The sequence below is a fragment of the Nelumbo lutea genome, chromosome 1, assembly GCF_056320005.1.
Source record: "Nelumbo lutea isolate HS-2025 chromosome 1, American lotus-T2T, whole genome shotgun sequence".
NCBI classification, from domain to species: domain Eukaryota; kingdom Viridiplantae; phylum Streptophyta; class Magnoliopsida; order Proteales; family Nelumbonaceae; genus Nelumbo; species Nelumbo lutea.
Window position 1 is genome coordinate 97,654,240 of NC_142684.1, and position 14,641 is coordinate 97,668,880.

Sequence of the window (14,641 nt, forward strand, 5' to 3'; positions counted from 1 at the left end):
CCACTAGAAGAGGAATTGTCTTCAGTACCTGGAGACCAAAAAACAAGGTAATTTCGACTCCTTTCTCATAGAAACCAATATGTTGGTAACTTTTGCTTCCTAGTGTATTGACTCCGGGATTTCTACTCATGCATATAACACATTGCAAGGGTTTAGGACAAGAAGAAGACTGAGTGAGGGATATGTGATTCTTTACTTGGGGACTTCGACAAATGTTGCAGCTACAACTATAAGGACTATAGAATTGTATTTCAGAGAATGATTAATTACATTAAAAGATTATCTTTATGTACCCAATTTCAGAAGAAATTTGATTTGTGTTTGAAAACTGTGTGTGGATGGATATTCTGTTCTCTTTAGTAATATGATTACTATCAAAGGAAATAAAAATTCCTTGCATACGAAGAACTTGAAAATGGTCTCTATGTTCTCCATCATTCTCTAGAAACAAATATAACTGAAATTACATTGGATAATAACCCCAAGAAAAGAATCTGTGATACAGTTAAATTATCAAATAACAAATTCATCAAATATCAAAAATCAAAATTGAATCATCAAAATATCTAATTCATCAAATCATCAAATATCCAAGTTATCAAGTTCGAAACTGTCAAATTTACCAAATATCAAAACTTGAGTTAAATCAAATCATCCAAGTTACCAAAAATCGAATACAAAAATTCATTAGATGACAAAATTCAAAATCAGGTTTTTGAAAGTCACAAGTGTTCAAATCGCCAAATTCAAAATAATCAAATCCAGTCAACAAAGATAAAAATTATCAATGGCTTCTTCTGGAATGTCCCCACTTTATTGTTTGTGTGATTGTTGCATTTTCCCACTGAGGCTTGAGATGGTACTACGCCTTCTAAGCAAGGCTATTGCACTATATCAACTTCGACCTTGACCGAAATTCTAGCAACAAAATTTCCTCTCCTAACCTCTTGTCCCAAACAAAAACCTCTAGGTGCTTCTTTTTTCTTTATTGTTCAGTATCTCGCTACCTCTAACAAAGAGGGGCAACTGTTAGCATTCGATTTTTGTCCGGTTCCTTCTTTGACCTACCTCTTACATTCTGAACGCCCGACCGGACCACACCAGTCACATTGAAACATGCCAAAACCCTAAGAAACCAAAATTTAGCCTAAATGCCCATAAATCCATTGTTACATCTACATGATCCCCTTTCGATGGTCTTGATTATGCCACATCACCCTACTTAATCCCTGATCAAACTCCACATGAAACAAAATCCTTAAACAACCAATCACACAAAATTTCAACAATAAGTTCCGAGATTTAGCTAACCATCCATCAGAGATTCTGTTTCGACGCGTAACACTATGACACTCCTCGAACCCAAAACCCATGATCTACACATACCTAGCACGATCAAACCTTCACAATAGCCTTATAAGCTCAATCCATACCTACTCACCAAATTATATTCCAAAATTCCCTTGTTTGACTTAACATCAAGCCTGGATTTTGTTTTGAAGAATCTCATTGATCAAAAGCTCACCTGTCACGAATTTCCACCATCTCGGCCCCATTTGTCCAATCAGAGCTCACCACCATGTTTAATGACCTAGAAAGCTATAGCACATCAAATCTCACGACCAAACACCTCCATTTGATAGTTGAAAAAGCAAGTTCCATTCCAAGCCCTCTTAGACCATGGCCTGAACTAAAGACCTACCCACCAAATTTTGTCCCAAAATTTCCCCGTTTGACCCTTCATCAAACAAAGATTCTATTTCAATAAATCTTATTGATCTGAACCTATCAGCCATATATCTCAATCATCTAAACCCAATTTGTCCGATCAGACCTCACCACTATATTCAGAGAACCAAAACACCCTAGCATGCCAAATTTCATGACCAGATTCATCCGCTTGACCGTTGAACTAGAGAAATACCTTTTTTATGCACTAGATTGAACCGCCACATCAGCTGTCCAACCTAGGATTTTAAGTGAGTGGGAACTGAAATCCATAAGCTCCTTACTTAACCCCATTAAAACACCTGGACCAATGAATTTGGGCCTAATAGGCTTAAAGATCTCAAAATACCAAGCAGGTCCCCACTTAAAACTAAGAAATGACAAAACCTCATTTAAAAGTCCATCGAATTTATATTTTTGGCCACTGTCAACCGGGGCTGCAACATCTAGCATGCCCCAATCCCTCATTGAATGCACAAAATCCATAAGAAGCCGCCCAAAATTGAAAAAAAATTGTTGTACAAAGAAGGAATGATCAACTATAGGCCCTTCTCTCTCAAAATCCTTGTCTATTTCAGTGAAAAAACTCTACTGAATCACAAACACTATAGCTGAGCGAGTTTCAGACCCATCTCTCTCCATTTTCTCTATAAATAGAGTCCTAACTCGAGCTTGAGATAAGGCAGGGCAGTTTTCCAACTTCTATAACACACCCACTCTGCTTGAAATCCCGAAATCCCTAAAACCAAGCTCAAGCCCCATCCCTTGTTTTCCAACTTAACACCAGAAACACTCAGATCATCTCCTGCCTTGTTTAAGTTCCGTTTGAAGACTTTTAGTTGCTGGAAAGTTTGTTTCAAGGTCGTATACAAGAGGTAAGTCTCTCATTCCACCATCTCTCTACTTTAGTTTAGTTTTAGATTGCTTAAAGTCCTAAAATACTGGGAAACTTGCATTCCCAGTTTCCTCTAGATTGAAAAAAGAGGTAAAGAGACAAGGGTCTTAGGGAAACCAATACCTAAGACCCGATAACATCACCTCAAATCAATTCTAGTCGAAGTTGAAAACATTTTTGCTAGATTTCAAGAGCTTTGAACAATCTTGTTAATTGGTGTTTCGCTAGAATTTGAGCCTAAACTACTCCCGTCTTGGACTGCTACAACAGCTCGGAAAGAGGGGTGCCTAGCACCTGAACTTCCTAGAACTCACTCACATGTGGGTATCGATAGGGACGTGCGCACACTGGCATCACCCCTTCTTGCAACAGAACGGTGTGGTCTAAGGTCCGAGGAGGGGGTAGACCTTTTGGCTCCTCAAAGACCCCTTCAAAGTCCCGCAATACTAACTGGATGCGATAGTCCATGGTGGACTCCGCTGGGCCATGGGTGCCTGTATCTACAGCAGAAAACAACACCTGACTTTTAACACTTGCTTCTCCATTCCATCCAGCTATCGCTCTAAACTCTGGAGGTCTGTGGCCTTGCAAACGGTGGGTGTTGGCTTAACCTTGGTACTATGGTGAAAGATTGTTGAAGTCCCATGTTATTGGCCCCAAGGTTCGAAGCCGCTGGACCCCGAGTACAGCATTCAACCCGTGTAGGGACAACAAAAAGAAATCTGCGGTGATCTCTGCCCCCGCATTGGCCACCGCTTGGCTACCTGGTCCCCATTGGCCACTTTGGCCTTTGTCGCCACCCTCGAGTCCATAAAATTGTTAGAGGATCCGGAGTCCACCGCCACTTTGAAGGTGTCTGATGTTAATGCCACTTTGGCCTTTGTCGCCACCCTCGAGTCCATAAAATTGTTAGAGGATCCGGAGTCCACGATGGTTACTAGGAGAGTCCCTACCGTCCCATGTAGATGCATTAGTCTATGGTGTATCAGTTCCTGAGATAGCATGCAGGAGATTGCTGGGTAGGGTCCAACTCTTCAGCTCTGTCTAGGGTCTATTCTGAGTCGTCATTTTCCTTCTCTTCCGCATCCCAATTAATCCACAGTAGCTTCTGCACCTTGCACCGATGGCCAGGGGTGTGCTGTTCCTCACAATTGTAACATAATCCCCTTTCCTCCTCTTCATTTCTGTAAAGGTGAGTCTACGAACCTCTGGGAGTTTCCTTGGTGAGGTCCTGTTCGTCGAATGGTTGCCCGTTGGTGAGAAGCAGGGCTGAGGTAGCTCTAGTCTTACTGTTTGACATTGTGCTGCCCATTCTTCCTCCAACAGTGCCAGGCGAAAGGCTCGGACCAAGGTTATAGGCTCAAACTTTTCCACCCCTGCCCAAACTTCAGCCTTGAGACCGAAGATGAAACATCCCACAAGGGACTCTTCACTCAATCCTTTTACTCGGCTGGAGATACTCTGAAACTCCATATATTCATGAACATTGGAGGACTGTGAGAGCTACGTAAGTCATCCAACATGGTTGCTACCAAGGGGCCTGTTAACTCGAGCGTCCACGGCAGCTATGAACTGGTGCCAGGTGGGATCTGGCTGATATTCTTTATACCAACTATACCACTCCATTGCTCGCCCTTCAAACCCCAGGCTAGCCACTGCTACCTAGTTCTCCTCCGATACCTCTTGCAAGCGGAAGTACTGCTAGATGAGGAGAAGCCAACCGTCCAGCCCCATGCCTCCAAACTTTGGTAACTCTACCCCCCTTTCCAAAACTTCTGAGGAGATATGAAGCCACTTCCTTCTTGGGCTGAGCTCTCTGCCCCCTTTCCGAACCCTCTGCTTGCGCACTACTAACGGTTAAATTCTTCCTACTGGTCCAATCGGAAGGCGATGTTTCGGAGAACTACAGATGCATCTCCTCATGGAACTTCTCCCGGCTTCCTATGCGATCCTCCATCGCTAGTACCTTGGTTACCCAGGAATTCAATTGCTCTGATACCAAGATGTTGATAACCTCTTCCCATTGCCGAGGAGAGAGTTTCAAGTTTCCCCGAGCTACAGTGAAACAACCATCGAGGGCATGGCCAGAAGCGTGACAGATGAGAATAACACTAACACAAATGATGATGATGCAAAATTCAACCATCTATGTATGATTCCAACGATTTGTACGGCAAATCAGGTGGTTACAGTGGTGTATTCGGTATAGGCTGACGTGGCAGGGAGGCAAATCATCTTTTAGTGATAGAACTAATGAACCTGACGGTAGAAAAAATTCAAGCTGGATGAAGGCTTTCATCGGTTCAACTGTGAAGGTTTTCATATGGATGAACTGCTGTCCATAGAATTTAGAAGAGAAGAAAAGAAACGTGTCTCCTTACAATATTACATGTCATGTCTTCCATGAAAAGCATCTTTATCTGCCTCTTGCCATACTTATACATTCTTTAGAAGAAGTGACTGAAGAAAAACTATTCAACAAAACCATTTGTTTTAATCATTGCCAAGGATTTCCCGTGTCAACAGATGTTGCAAAAGCCAAAAAGGTTTTACACATCTGGGTTGGTCTACTTGTTTTTGGAAGACAAATAGGAACTTTCATGCTGTTTAGGCTTGAGAATTGACTGCCTGTTGTTGTTCCTGCCATGATGGTTGAAATATATGTTTGAGACGAGTAAAGGAAAACTCAAGAACTATTACTGAATAATCAACTTCAAGCCAAGCTTACATTCTTAACATAAGCATGTCTTTATCTCTGTCTTCTGAAGATTGACATACCCATACATCAATAAACTGATTTAACACTTGAACCGCTGCTGAGACTGGAAAATAATATTACAAATGCTAGCTGAGAACTTCAACCTCTCTACATTTACATGGCCTAGATGTTAGATCTTCATTGGAACAAGGAGAGTTCTAAAACATACAGGACGATGAGGGATAAAAAGTTTAAATATAAACAATAGTAAGATAAAAGCCCCCTTCCCCACCGAGTATCAACTGTCACTCAGCATAAACGGTTAGACCAGTAAGAGAACCTTGACTACTTGTTAACAAGAGATAAAAGACTATTGTTATTTCTTATGCCTAATCCTTCAAAGCAAGGTTCAAAGCATCGATTATGGTATCTTTGGGGTACTGAACCCCTTTTTTAAGTTTTTGTTTTAAAAAAATCTTTTTTAATAATGAAATAACATAAAAATAAGGCTTGCTGTGAAATTTTGAAAAAAAAAAAAAAAACTTAAAAACAGATGTGCATGGTTCAAAGTATTGATACACCCCTTCCGGCATATTGGGGTATATCATTGATACCTTGAATGATGCTTCAAAGTTGCTATATCTACTTCTGTTCCTAAAATTCACTTCAATGAATGTTTCATAAGAAACTACAAAATGGCTATATAATGCTAAAAGATTGACAATTATTTAATACATCTGCCAAGGACAAATTTTGAATGGTCCCTGAAAGTGATATCAAGGGGAAATGGTAAAACCTAATTCTTTGGCAGCAGCACCAAGAAATGTTATGTTCATCCCATTTGAACGCCGGCTCTGAGCTTCCCATTTTAAGCACTTCTCAATGTCATCATGCCAGTTAATTGTGTCTACACTTAGGCATGGATGGTGGGAACTGTGGATTGCTTGTACATCTTCTTGTTTAGAAGTAGAATGAGTTGAATCAATGTGCAATACATCCCAGAGAACTGATGTGCTAAGAGCCCGGACATGTGCACTTGGATGAGAAAGACACCGGATTGTAGCTGGTAGGCGACACTGCATGCAAGTTTCACATTTATCATTTCAACAAAGGATTAAACCTTGACATGAAACCAAATTAAATTAAAATATTTTAGACTAGGCTTGCATTTACCTTCAACAGGTTTGAGAGGCCATCTGCAATGGCTGAGCCAGATTCCCCCCACCCGACTACAAGCTGAACTGCTCTAGCTGTTGCTTCCAATAGCTGTTCATTTTTATATAGAGGTAATCTCAGAAAACAATTGTGGACATGTAGTCAGTAAGCCATATAACTATAGTATTTTTAATATTTAACTACTGTTATCAAAGGTAATTTTTCCAATTATGCAGAAACTGTAAATACTTATAATGGAAACTCTTCTTCCAATTATATGCAGAAACTGTTGGGAAGAGTAAAGAGATTAGAAAGTTATCTTCATGATTACAAATTATCAATCAAAATATAGGTGCCCATAAAAAATGTCAAAATGACAAGACGAAAGAGAGTTTAATGAGCTTGTATGAACTTTGTCCAGCTTATCTTGCGCTAATGTACTTAATAGTTGGGGTAAGGCTTGGCTCATTTAACCAAATTTTTAGAAATTTGGTTTATTAATGTCCCATAATAGATCCCAAACTTTGAGGTCCACAAAAGAAAAAAAAAATTATAATAACAAGCCCGGATCAGGCTCACTTTTCTACACAAGCTTATATAAATTGAGGCTCAGACTAAAATTGGCTCAGGTTTGGTTCATGCAGTCCAAAATCAGATAAGGCTGCCCAGCCCAGCACATTTACAGCTCCAGATATAAATCTAATATTTATGAGATGAGAGATGCCAAGAAATGCTAGTAAGCACTATCAAACAAGAAAAACTAGAGAAATTTTATTTTCCACGGTGAATCAAATCAACAAAAATAGAATATGCAATCATTTGCACCCAAAAGCCACCACATATGGAGTAATGCTTTGAATTCATAACAGAAACAATAGCATCTATTTTCTTGAGATATTACCTCTAGCTGAGGTAGAGTGCATGCTTCTCCATCAACGAGCATTCCGTCTGTGGCACGTAGAAGAAGATCTGAAGCACTTGCCAAAATTACCAGAGACTCTGGGTTATCATGATTCCTTATTAACTCCGCAATTAATTTTACAATTCTCTGATTAATTCGCCACATCTTTTGACCTTGTTCATCATCTCTAGCGATCCAAGGCTGCAACTCCCTCTCCGCCTGACAAGAATGCACATCCACTAAAAGTGAATAAACAGATGAAATGGTTGAAAAAAGGGAAATTAATAGGACCAGCTTTTGTGACGACTTCAAAATTCTTAAGCTGAACAAAATTTTTACCTGAAGAACAATTGCGGTTGATGCTTTTGCTGGTGAAGCTGATACTACATTGCATAGGGCATCAACTACCTACATACAACAAGAGTAGTGATCAATCATACATACCATGAAACAGCAAAAAACATATAATACATTGTACATTAGATTGAGGGGATTACACATTGTGAAATGTAACATACTACCACTGGTAGTCTATTCATTGATTCTATTCTCATGAAAATTACAAGAAAATTTTCAACCTTCCTTAACAAATAATTATTTTTCATTATCATAATTTCCATTGCTCGATAGTTGTTAAGGTGTCTAGGCAATTCTAGGCAATAGTGGGGCACCTAGGCAATAAGAATTTCATAAAGTTTTATATAAAATTCAGCATGTATATTAATTGAAAATTTAACAAATTTCTTTCTCAAAACAGAGCAATCAACATATCTAGGGTAATAGTACTTCAATACTACGATAAATGATACTGATATAATAAGTATTTAATAGAGCAATTTCATATCAAATTATCAACTAGAGAAGGTTATATTTAATGTAACTGAGAGATAGTAGAAAACCACCCCCCCCCCAAAAAAAAGAAAGAAACTTCTTTATATTTCTACTTTTTTTCCTTTTCTCTTCTCAAAACCTTTGGATCTTTTAGATTTCAATAGTGAAACTTTAAAGAAAAGTATAAGCGATACATTTAATAAGATGGGCGCCTAGGCAGGTACCTAGTCACTAGATGGGTGGCTAATTGCTATAAAAAAGGCGTTTAGGTGAGACACCCGGCCAAGGGCACCTAGTCGCCTATTTGATGCGTAGGCATCTAGGTGATGCTTTGACAACTATACATTGCTCTTAGTTATTGTTGATCAACACTACAAGACCTGGTCATGTGATGTGACATTTATATTACTCATGACAAAAAAAGATACACTAAAACATAAACATGAGGTATGAAACAGATGCAAAGATTATTTTTTTCTTTGTATAAACAAATATAGTAAATTTAAAAAGTTCCATGAAATTTTATTATAAACATAAAAGGATTTTATTAAAAAGGTAAAAAGAGAATATACAATAAGAGAAGTTCCATCAGATTCTACTAGGGATGAGTTGCTAGCTGCTGTACAAGGAATTCAGATTGCAAATCAACTTGGTATGAACGGTCTGATTATAGAGGGATATTCTAAGGTGGTGGTGGGGTGGATGCTGGATCCGGATTTTGTTACTTGGCGCCTTAGGGAGCTACTAATGAAAGTCAAGTGGCTAACAAGGAATGCGACAACTAGAACACAATAGGTGAGCAGGTCGACTAATGCAATGGTAGATTCCTTAGCTAAATAAGGGGCTTCTAGGGAAATTATTGATTGGGCTGTGTTGTAATTTCCAGTTTTGAGATGTAATTGCATAAGGGTGTGGCTGCACCTCGCGCTCCCATCAGGATGTTTGTATCAATTTCTATCTTTTGATAATAAAATATCTTATTCAATTAACAAAACAAAAAGAATATACAATAAGAGAATAAGGTGTCACTGAACACCAGAAAAGACAAACACACACATGCACAAGTACAAAGAGCAAATAACCAGACACTTTTGCATACTGTTAGAATTGTTAGAATTAGTTGACAAGGGCATTTTTCTCTTTTACTTGTTATTTTCTCTCTTATATACTTATCTAAGGGCATTTTTGTTATTTGAGCTTTAGTAAAATGTTAATACAAGCTGGGTCGACAGCAAGGAAAGTTGGGTGAGATTTCTCCTTGCTTGTCTTCCCTCTTTTATTCTCCTTCTCTTCTCTTTCTCTCCCTACCTTCTTCCTTTTCTTCTTTTTCTCTCTTTCTTCCACTTTACCTTTCTAAGTTGGAACATGGTATCAGAGCATTGAGGTCAACTGTATTGTTCACGGCACTGTTCACGACTCAAATTTTTGTGCCCTAGGAACAGAGAATATTCTCTATTCTCTGTTGGAAAGGAAAAGAACTCAAGGGGACTGATTGCTCCCTTGGAAAAGAGGCTTTAATGCCTCAAGTTGCAGTTTTGTGTGAGTTGGTGCTTTTCTAAAGGCCCTCTATTTGGCAGTTCGATGAGGGCAGCCTTGTGATGTCTCAAGTTGTGAGGTAAGTGCTCCTCAATTAATGGTGATTTTGTGGTGGTTTGTTGTAACATCTTGTGGTAAGTGTGATCATTTCCTAGTGTTTCTAAAGTAGAAGGCTGGTGATTCTTGGTGTTCTTCCTAAAGAAAAAGTGTGCTACAGTAAGTGCATACCATCTATTTGACAGTTTGACTAGGTGATACACCAGTGATCTCATATTCATGGCATCATCAAGTAGTAACACCGAGCCTACAGTAGTTGTGCAATATGATTTCATGACTTCTCAATTAACTATGGTGAAACTTATGGTACTAATTATATACCATGGGCCAAGTCGATTGAAGTATCTCTCACTGCAAGAGGCAAGTTGAAGTACATCAAGGAGGGTCCATTGAAAAGTGAATCAGAAGGGTGCAATGAACGGGTAAAAGAGAATACCCAAATTATGACATCTCTTTGGAATAGTATGGAGAATCATATTAGTGTGAACCTTATGTTTTTGGACACGGCCAAGGAGATTTGGGGTCATGCCAAGCAATTGTATTCTGGACAAGACTGTCACAAGAACTTACCGGTTATACCAAGACTATTTTTCTCTTCAACGAGGGTATAAAAGTGTTGAAGAATACTATGCTTCTCCTTAAAAAGCTTAATGAATGAACTTAATGTTTATCAACCCCTATCCACTAATTTGAAGACTCAACAAGAACAAAGAGAACATCTAGATGTGGCAAGGTTTTTATTTAGGTTGAGGTCTGAATTTAAACTAGTGCAGGTCCAAATCATAGGTAGTTGTGATCTTCCATCCTTGTCCAAGGTTTTCTCCCCCATAAGGAGAGCCTCAAATCCACATAGTGGTCATCGCCCACCTTCAGAGAGATCATCCAATAGTGGTTTCAAGAGGAGGTTTCCTTGGTAGAAATGTGCATGGTAGAGGTGAAGGTAGTGTAGGGGGTTTTGACTATTCAAGAATGACCTGGATTTACTTACTGAAGGATCATTCAAAATTGTTCTCTATTTCTTTTATACTTTCGTGCTGAGATAAGGAATTGGCTTGGTGTATGCATTAAAGTGTTTCGTTCTGGTAATGCCAAAGAATACTTTCATAATAATTTTCAGTCTTATTTTGATTCTCACAGTATTATCAATCCTCCTGTTCATACACTCCTCAGCAGAATGGTGTGCTTGAGAGGAAAAATCATCATGTGATTGAAACTGCTTGGGCTTGTTGATTCAAATATCGGTCCTTAAAATCTATTGGAGTGACATAGTTCTCACCTCTTGTTTTCTCATAAACCATATGTCCTCTTCAGTCCTAGACGGTGAGTCAACTTTCTCTATCTTGTTTCCTTCTACTTCCCCTTTCTCCCTTCCTCCTCGTGTGTTTGGTTGTATGTGTTTTGTTCACAAATGGGGTCCAAGCCATGATAAACTTAACTCCAGAGTTATCAAATGAGTTTTCCTTGGTTACTCTCGTACTCAAAAAGGTTCCAAGTGCTATGATCTTGTTCTATGGAAAGTTTTTATTGCTCCAGATGTTACCTTTTTTAGAGAGTTTACCCTATTTCTCTAGACGTGAGCTTGCTCCTTCTATTCCTCTTTCCTCTGACGCTCCTTCTATTCCTCTTTCCTCTTTCCTCTTCTACCATATATTCACACAGTGTACTCTAAACACGATCAACAACCAGAATCGTCACCAACAATTGATCTAGATTTAGCTTCTCACCTGCCACCAGAGTTTTTTCCATTAAAAAATTCACCTCTCAGATCTTGATCTACCTATTGCTCTTCGTAAGGGTAAGCATGCTTGCACAGATCACCCCCTTTCTCAGTACGTCTCCTTTTCTCACTTATCTCCTTCACATCAACGGTTCATTTCCCTTTTATCATTTGTTTCCCTACCTTGTTCTCTACAGGAAGCCCTCTCATCTCTTCAATCCAATAATACTTGGGACCTCACTTCCTTACCACTTGGGAAGCAGGTCGTTGGTTGTCGATGGGTCTCACCAAGATGGCATTATTGAGCGGTTCAAAGCTTGACTTATTGCTAAGGGATATACTCATACCTATGAGGTGGACTATTTAGAAATCTTCTCTCTTGTGGCTAAAATAGGTTCTATATGAGTGCTCATCTCTTTAGCTGCCCACTTTGATTGGCCCCCATTCAATTTGATGTTAAAAATTAAAATTGCTTTCCTCTATGGTGATCTTCAAGAGGAGGTGTATATGGAGCAACCTCTTGGGGATGTTGTTCAAGGGGAGTTAGGGAAGGTGTGTCGATTGAAGAAGACTATCTATGGGATGAAGCAGTCACCACGAGCAAGGCTTAGTCGTTTCAGTAGTGTGGTGCAAGATTTTGGCTTGAAACAATGTAGTGTAAATCATCTTGTGTTTAGTAGGGACTCTTCATTTAAGAAAATCATTTTGGCAGTGTATGTTGATGATATTGTTCTCATTGGCAATGATACACATGGAATTAATGAGTTGAAACAGTTCCTACAACACCACTTTCAATCTAAAGATCTAGGAACCTTGAAGTACTTTTTTGGAACAGGGGTATCTCAGTCAAAGTGGGGAATCTCTTCGTCCCAACAAAAGTATGTTTTTGATATGTTGGATGAAATTGGGTTGCTAGGATCCAAGCTAGTTAGAACTCCTATGGATCCCAATGTGAAGATGGTTGGTAGTTAGGGGGAGTGATTAGAAGACTTTGCAAGGTATCGAAGACTGTCAGGAAAGCTGATCTATCTTACCATCACTAGGCCTGACATCTCCTTTAATGTTGGAGTCCTTAGTCAATTCAGGCAGAACCCAATAACTGCTCATTGGGATGGTGTTATAAGGGTGTTGAAGTATCTAAAGGGTGCTCTTGGTCGAGGGCTTTTGAACAAGAAAGGGGGATACATGCTTCAACCAAACTAACTCACAGCATTACTCCTAACAACCACACTTTGTTTCTTGCTCTTCCAAGTAATGAAATTTCCACACAAGAAGGTACAATAACCTATAGTAGGCTTCATGTCCAATGGAGACCCTGGCAGTGGCCCATGCTACCTGTGAGCTAGTTTGGTTGAAGCATCTTCTTTAGGAGATGAACATCACAATTTGTCAACCCATTAAATTGTTTTGTGACAACCAAGCCACAACACATATTGGCTCCAATCCAATGTTCCATGAAAAGACTGAACACATTGAAGCTGATTGCCATTTTGTGAGAGAGAAAGTAATAATTGGAGATATTGTTACTCCCTATGTTAAATCTGAAGACCGATTAGCTGATATTTTTACTAAAAGTGTGGGTCACTAAAGGATGGATTATATTTGTAACAAGCTGGAACTTTATGATATATATGCTCCAACTTGCGGGGGAGTGTAGAATTGTTAGAATTAGTTGACAAGGACATTCTTCTCTTTTCCTTGTTATTTTTTCTCTCCTATATCTGTTGTAACTTATCTAAGGGCATTGTTGTCATTTGATCTTTAGTAAACTGTTAATACTAGCTGGGTCGATAGTAAGGAGAGTTGGAGAGATTTCTCCTTGCTTGTCTTCTCTCTTTTCTTCCATTTCTTCATTCTCTCTTTTTCTTCCACTTTACCTTTCTTTATTAAAGTTGGAACATATACAAAAGACACATACATCATGTTCTATAAAATCCAAGAGATACTCAAAATCCCTTCCAAAAGGGTTCTTCTCCACATGTTCAAAATCTTGAAAGATCAAAATCCAAACCAAGATGAGAGAGCCAATATTTGTATGGAATAGGTGGAGGGATAAATAAAATATAAGATAGAGAAGAATAATTAGGGAGAATTGTGGGTGGGTATGGGCCTAGAGACACATTGGTAAGGCCTTTTTTTTATTTTTTATTGATTGGAAATGGAAACTTCATTAATGATTTTTTTAAATAGAAATATCAACCCCTAGTATAGGGTGTTGAATTGCAAAGCTGCCCAAAAAATATTCTCCCTAACTGCCCCCTGTTTTGCTAAAATATCTGCTAGCCCAGTAGCTGATCTTCTTGTCCACTTAAAGTAAACATCCACCTCCCTTGTTAAACTGTTTATTTCCCTTATCAACTGCCTATGTATCTAGGCTCCCAAACATCCCAATTACATCCATCCAATTACCAATTTAGAATCCCCTTCTATTTCAATTTGGTATAGCCCCAACTGTTTGGAAAATTTAACCCCTTGAAGCAAAGCCATGACCTCCGCTCTCAGAGAACCTCCCATTCCTATCGGGCCTGAATATATAGCAATTGTTCTGCCTTCTCCATCTCTGAATACATCCCCTATACCCGAAGGACCTGGATTACCTATAAAGATTCCATCAAAGTTCAGCTTCACCCTTTGTTGTGTTTCCGGAGACCAAACTTCTTCCTCTACTGCCTTGAAAGAAGAAGTACCTGCCAATAACACCTCAATTCCTGTATACGTCTTCAGCTAAGACATCTTTAAACAGATCCAGTGTTTTCAACCAGTGAATAACCTTAACCGTTATACCCTTCTACAATTTCCTCTTTGGATCTATACTCATTCTTACAAATCTTATTGTTCCTTTCCTCCCAAACTGAGCAAAGTATAGCTGCTCTTGTAAGGCCTTTTTTATCAATAACTATAACTACCATAAGTGTATTAAAACAGGTGAATTACAATTGCACAATTGCAAGGAAATAAAACATCTTTTCTCCAAAAACCCCTATTGATAAGGCCAAATTATGCTGTACCATTAATTCTATGGAATATTTTTTCACACACAGAGAATTTACATTAATGTGTAAAATGGGGATGAGCTCCATGTGCAAAAGGTTACATGGCAGTTAAGTATGAGACTAATGTACG

At 38.9% G+C, this 14,641-nt stretch overlaps 1 protein-coding gene and 1 long non-coding RNA gene across 9 annotated transcripts in view; both read right to left on the minus strand.

Annotated features, from left to right (window-relative positions):
• Positions 1-4,923: 4,923 nt before the first annotated feature.
• Positions 4,924-5,489, minus strand: LOC148876321 (uncharacterized). Its single transcript, XR_016105820.1, has 2 exons — positions 5,352-5,489; positions 4,924-5,263 (listed from the first exon to the last, which is right to left on the minus strand). It is a non-coding gene; the product is annotated as an uncharacterized LOC148876321 (long non-coding RNA).
• Positions 5,490-5,967: 478 nt separating this feature from the next.
• LOC148876322 (protein GIGANTEA-like) overlaps positions 5,968-14,641 on the minus strand; it is a 60,445-nt gene continuing 51,771 nt past the window's right edge. For 4 of the 8 annotated variants that reach the window (XM_088966572.1, XM_088966574.1, XM_088966573.1 and 1 more), the window contains exons 12-14: positions 7,378-7,785; positions 6,495-6,587; positions 5,968-6,397 (exon numbers count right to left, since the gene is read on the minus strand). In XM_088966572.1, the coding sequence (XP_088822698.1) occupies positions 6,098-6,397; positions 6,495-6,587; positions 7,378-7,785 (801 nt within the window). In that variant the 3' untranslated portion in view covers positions 5,968-6,097. Of the gene's footprint in view, positions 6,398-6,494; positions 6,588-7,130; positions 7,786-14,641 lie in introns of those variants that run through there. The other 4 variants (XM_088966577.1, XM_088966579.1, XM_088966578.1 and 1 more) reach the window with 2 other exon arrangements.